The sequence below is a fragment of the Echinops telfairi genome, unplaced genomic scaffold (assembly GCF_000313985.2).
Source record: "Echinops telfairi isolate 266 unplaced genomic scaffold, ASM31398v2 ScPeMD7_70;HRSCAF=299, whole genome shotgun sequence".
Classification (NCBI taxonomy): Eukaryota; Metazoa; Chordata; class Mammalia; order Afrosoricida; family Tenrecidae; genus Echinops; species Echinops telfairi.
Window position 1 is genome coordinate 61,905,036 of NW_022103968.1, and position 5,771 is coordinate 61,910,806.

Below are 5,771 nucleotides of genomic sequence, written 5' to 3' on the forward strand. Positions count from 1 at the left end.
TGTGTACAGGCTTCTGAACACATCAGCCCACCTCCCTGGTCCCACCCCATTCCCACAGGAGGACACTGAGACTGTAGAAAAAGAAGGCCGGCGCTGGTGCCCAGCAGTGGAGAGCCCACACCTCCCACCACCAGCCTCCCCAGGGCCAGAGGACCACCACGGCGCCCCGGCTCTGCGGCTCATCTCACCCGGGAGCTCTTGGCAAACTATTTTCAAGCATCCTTGGACACTTGCAATTATGCAATTTGCATACAAGCCACTGACTTCCCAGTGTAAATCAGGATGATAATGGCAGTAGAGCTGCTTCTAAAATGAGCCCTTCCAAAAACAAAGCAATAAAAAATAAATTGAGCGCTCCCAGACCCATCTCCTGCGTGGGGGGGAGGGGGAGGAACGGTGTCAGCACAGGAGTGGGAAGGGAAATCCACTACTTGTGGCTCTTCTACCCATTTCTCTAAAACTCACACCAAATGATCGGGTGGGACCAGGCCAGTAAAGTGTGTGCCTGACAGCGACAGCGAGCACCGTCTCCCAAGCAGGAGCAGAGAGACTCCCAGTACCATCCAGGAAGAAGAGCCACAGCGGAGCGTGTTCAAGCTCCCGGCCTGAAGTGGCAGACGCAGCCCAGGCCCTGCCAGCACACAGAGCCCAGAGGCACCAGAGCAGAGGTGCCTTGCCCTGGAGACCCTGCAGCAGTCAGGCTGAGCAGGGGGCTGGCTTTCTGGCCCAGAGAGGCAGAGGCCAAAGGACCACATGATTGAGAGGATGGCTACTGGTTCAGATGAGGCTGTATCCTTCACGTTTTCTGCTCCGGGTTTGTGGTGGCCTGTTACTTCCCTCATTAGCCCCCATAATCACATTGTCTGTGAGTTCTGTGTGGCCATTGCAAGGAATCACTGGACCCACCCAGGAAGTGGACTGCCCTGGGAGAGATGGTTGGTGTCAGAATCTGGTGCAAAGGGATGGAGGGCCTGACCCTGCCTTGTGGCTGTCAGCCAGGGATTCTTCTCTCTCCTGAAGCCCAGGAGCTCCAGTGTTGCCCCCTGCACCATTTCCTCAGTGGGGCAGTGCGAGGCAGCCTGGGATCAAGTTCAAAGCTTGGGGGTTAGAATGCAGACTGCCTGCATGAAAAATCTCATCTGTGACAGTCACCTGGACACTCCTGGGAGCCTCGGTTACATCACCGTCAAGTGTGGACCCCAGTCCCCTCACAGGAACTTCATCACGAGAAAGTAGGTAGATAACGTGACTCACCATGGAGTAACTTTTTTTTTCAATCGTTTTATTAGGGGCTCATACAACTCTTACCACAATCCATACATACATCAATTGTGTAAAGTACATTTGTACATTCATTGCCCTCATCATTCTCAAAACATTTGCTCTCCTCGTAATCCCCTGGCATCAGCTCCTCATTCTCCCCGCCTCCCTCCCCGCTCCCCTGTGGAGTAACTTCTTCACAAAGGTTGCCTGCTATTGCTATAAGGAACCCAGGTGGCACACTGGTTAAGCAACTGGCTGCTAACCGAAAGGTCAGTTGCTTAAACACCAGCCACTGCACAAAGGAAAGATGTGGCAGTCCCCTGGGGTAAGATGTCGGCCTTGGGTACCCTCTGGGGCAGTTCTCTGTCCCACAGGATCGCGATGAGTCGGCATGGACTAGACACAGCAGAGCTGGCTTGGGTTTACTACTGATCTTATTCGTCTCCTGATTCTAAGCATGTAGAAAGTATACTGAGAGACTTAAAATCAGTTATTGCTGCTTGAAGCCCATTAAACAAAATGCATAAGCTTTAACCACATCAGTCAGTCACAGTCATTTCCACAATTGGTCAGAAAAGAGTCATCTAATTAAATTAGCCCCTATTGATTTTTCTTCATCAAACCAACCAGCCTTTCTCCAGGGGAAAGGAACCATCACAGGCTTGCTCTCAGAAGCTCACCTGACACCAGCTTCGTGAAGCCCCGGCCTAAATAACACCTGAAGCCATTAGGTTACTTCTGACCCGTGATGGCTGATGGAGAGGGAGGAGCTAAACACGCCCAAGTGGGGTTCAAAGGCTGTCACTTTCCACAGGCAGACTGCAGGCTCTCCCCCTGCAGGGAGGATGGCGGGTGCCAACAGCAGACCTTTCCATTGGAAGTCAAGTGCTTATCCCACTTTCTCTGCGGGACTTCTCAGCTCCTGCCTGGAAACTTTCACCCTCTGCCGACTCACAGCAGACCCCTGTGGCTGCCGAGCCCTAACTGGTTACAGGACTAGAAAGGAGCTTCTGGAGGTTTGGAAGTGCCGACCACATGGGTCACAGCCCAACAAGCCACCCCCAGGACTCCATGGGTCTTGTCTAGACACTATTATTTCTGACCATCACTCAGGCCAAGGCCAAGGCCAAGAGTTTCTCACGCTCCCGGGGGTGCCAGGCCCTCGCAGGGAGCTGGAGTACAGCAGAGCAGGCCCATGGGACTTTCTGAGCAGGCGGCAGGCTGGCCACCTTCCCTGGCACGGCTCTCACAGCGGGACCATGAGCAGGTCCAGAGCATGGGGTCTGAGAAGAAAGACACTGAACGGCCACAGCTTGTCCCAGAAAAATAACCAGCTGAGGGGATTGCGGGGCAGCGAGTTCTTTACTGTGGCTCTTCTAGCCAAAGTCTCTAACTCTCACCAAACGACCTTGTCTGGCAGGGGTCTGGTAAGAAGGTGAGGGAGATGCTGATGGGATTCACTTGTGAAGCACTGAACAGGAGTGCCGGGTACAAAATGAGCCCTCTGCGAGGCCCAGGAGAGAGCTCTCATTACCAGCAAGAGCCCGGAGGGGAAGTGCAACCCTGAGCAGGGACCCTCCTGGATCCAGAAGACCGCCAGAACATCAGAGGACAACAGCAGAACCAGGAGCCAGCACAGGGGACGGCGTGGTGGATTTCCCACCCCCCAGAGCTAGGAAAGCTGTGTGCAGGAAGCTGGCTTGGGGAGTGGGTGCCTCTAGACCAGCGGTTCTCAACCTATGGGTCACGACTCATTCACAGGGGTCGTTTAAGACCATCAGAAAACACATAAATATGTCACAATATATAATTACATATTGTTTTATGATTCATCACTATGCTTTAATTATGTTTAATTATGTTCAATTTGGAACAACGAAAATACACATCCTGCATATCAGATATTTACAGTATGATTTATAACAGTAGCAAAATTACAGTTATGAAATAGCAATTAAACTAATGTTATGGTTGGGGGTCACCACAACATAGAAACTGTATTAAAGGGTCACAGCATTAGAAAGATTGAGAACGGTGCTCAATACGTCCATCGCGATCCACTAGTCAAACGCAAATGTAGTGTGGGTAGATCACATGACATTAAAAAAATAGAGTAAGCGGATCATCAAGCCCGTCACTTAATTGACAAACAGCGCAGCCAATCAGATGCAATCTTAGGTGTCAAACGCATGTGCAAACAACTGCGCTGAGTGCAGCAAAACTGACAAACTAAGTTATCGCCAATTTTCAGACCTTGGTTTTGTCTCTTAAATGTAAGAAAGGGTATTAAAATGAGTGGGGGAGCTGGACCAAGTAAGAAGACAAAAACATATCACTTTCATACGGAATGGGGGATTTTGACACCACAAGCCGACATTCAGCTGAAGTCCAGAACGCAGGAACAGTCCTGGAACTTACTCACAGAGGGAAAGTACCCAAACATGAGAAAATGTGCTACCTCCTTGACTGCATGACTCGGCTCTACTTATTCATGTGAATCAGCCTTTCCCCACACAAAGATCATTAAGTCCAAGTCCCGTTTCCATCAGGACTGATGATCATTTGGAAGTGTGCTTGAGGCTGGCTGTCAGCAGCTACTGTCCGCACTATGCATCCCTGGCTCATTCCTTCAGTGCGAGTCGTCAGAGTAAACTCAGGTCATGACAAAAAATGTACACAGTTAATTGTGTTGTCTTGTACAATATGGACTCATGCAGTTATGCAAGGTACATAAACATACATTGTGCATATAAAGAATTCTCAAAACACTGATGAATAAATGTAAAATAAATAAATAAATATATGTTTTGCGTGTTTGTAGTTGGTAGATCATTTTGACTTGATCATTTTATAAGTAGCTCGCATGCTGAAAAGTGTGAGCACCCCTGCTCTAGACATTTCATTGGGGAAGCCGAGCGTGCTGACCCACGAACTGGAGCGGAGTGCCTTCAGGCTGAGGCTGACTGGAGTGGGGCGGCTCTGGCACTTAATCCAGGCAGCTGGCTTTGCTGATCCACGGAGCTTGAGCTGAATGCTTTCAGGTTAAGGTTTACAAGGGAGTGGTATGCCCCTTTGGGCATTTATTCACAAACCTTAAAGGACTTTGTAGCATGCCCTGATGAACAACTCAACCCTGAGCATTTCTCACTGGCATGACTTGTTCACTTCCTTAATGAATCTTGTAATCATGAATTCTGCCTGTGAGTTCTGTGTAGCAATGGATATTAGACTCCACAGAGGTAAAATAGCGGACCGTAACTAGCATTAAGACAACTACCACGTGTCTGTCGGTTTGTGTACTGTGGGGGCTTGTGTGTTGCTGTGATGCTAGAAGCTCTGTCACTGGTGTTTCAAATGCCAGCAGGGTCAGCCAACGCGGGCAGGTTTCAGCGGGGCTTCCTGACTGAGAACAGACTGCAAAGAAGGGCTCGGCCGCCCACGTCAGAGGAAGAAACTGCTAAAACCCATGCAGACCTCGAGCCACTGTCAGATGCCGAAGTCCTAATGGACAAAGCAGAACACGGTCAGAGATGGTGCCGGAGGCTGGGCCCCCCGGGTCAGAAGACACTTGAAATGTGACCGATGCGTTCTCAACGTGGTGTTGACCAAGGTGACGTGGGTGGAGTACAGCCTGTGGGAGCGGAGCCTTCTGGAGCGTCATCTGATGCTGGGGCACCAGGATAGCCTTGAAAAGAACGGGAATTCCAGAACACGTCCCTGTGTCCTGGGCACTTGAACGTGGATCAAGGGGCAGTTGTGGGAACAGAACCAGGGATGACTGCCTGGTTTACAATCAGGAAAGGTGTGTGTCAGGGTTGCGTCCTCTCGCCATGCTCATTCAATCTGTATGCAGAGCAAATCATCAGAGAAGCTGGCTGCCGTAAAAATATGGCATCGGGATTGGAGGAAGGCTTATTAACCACCTGCGATGGGCAGATGACACCGCCTTGCTTCCTGAAAAGTGAGGAGACCTTAAACCCTGACTGATGATGATCAAGGGCTGCAGCCGTCGGTATGGATTGTGACGCAATGGAAAGACCAAGATCCTCACAACTGGACCTGTAGGTCCAGTTAAATGATAAATGGGGGAAACGCTGACGTTGTCAAGGATTTCATCGTGCCTGGATCCATAATCAGTGCTCATAGAAGCAACAGTTAAGAGAGCAAAAGACACATTGCATTGGGTAAATCTGCTGCACAAGACCTCTTTGGAGCATTCTAAAGCAAGAAGGTTACTTTGAGGGCTAAGGTGTGCCTGACCCAAGCCAGGGTATTTTCCACTGCTTCCTACGCATGTGAAAGTTGGAGATTGAATAAGGAGGGCGGAAGAATGGGTGCATTTGAGTCGCGGTGCTGGAAACGAATATTCAAAGTACCATGGACTGCCAAAAGGGCAAACAACTCTGCCTTCAAAGTACAGCCAGAGTGCTCCATCGAGGCAAGGACGGCGAGACCCTGTCTTACATACTTTGTCAAGAGAGACCAGTCCCTGGAGAAGGGCATGATGC

At 50.2% G+C, this 5,771-nt stretch overlaps 1 protein-coding gene across 1 annotated transcript in view; it reads right to left on the minus strand.

Moving 5' to 3' along the window:
* Positions 1 to 5,771, minus strand: part of AIFM2 (apoptosis inducing factor mitochondria associated 2) — a 17,567-nt gene that overhangs the window by 3,595 nt on the left and 8,201 nt on the right. Inside the window, exon 5 of the mRNA XM_045291683.1 lies at positions 561 to 631. Coding sequence (XP_045147618.1) covers positions 561 to 631 — 71 coding nt within the window. The remainder of the gene's footprint in view (positions 1 to 560; positions 632 to 5,771) is intronic.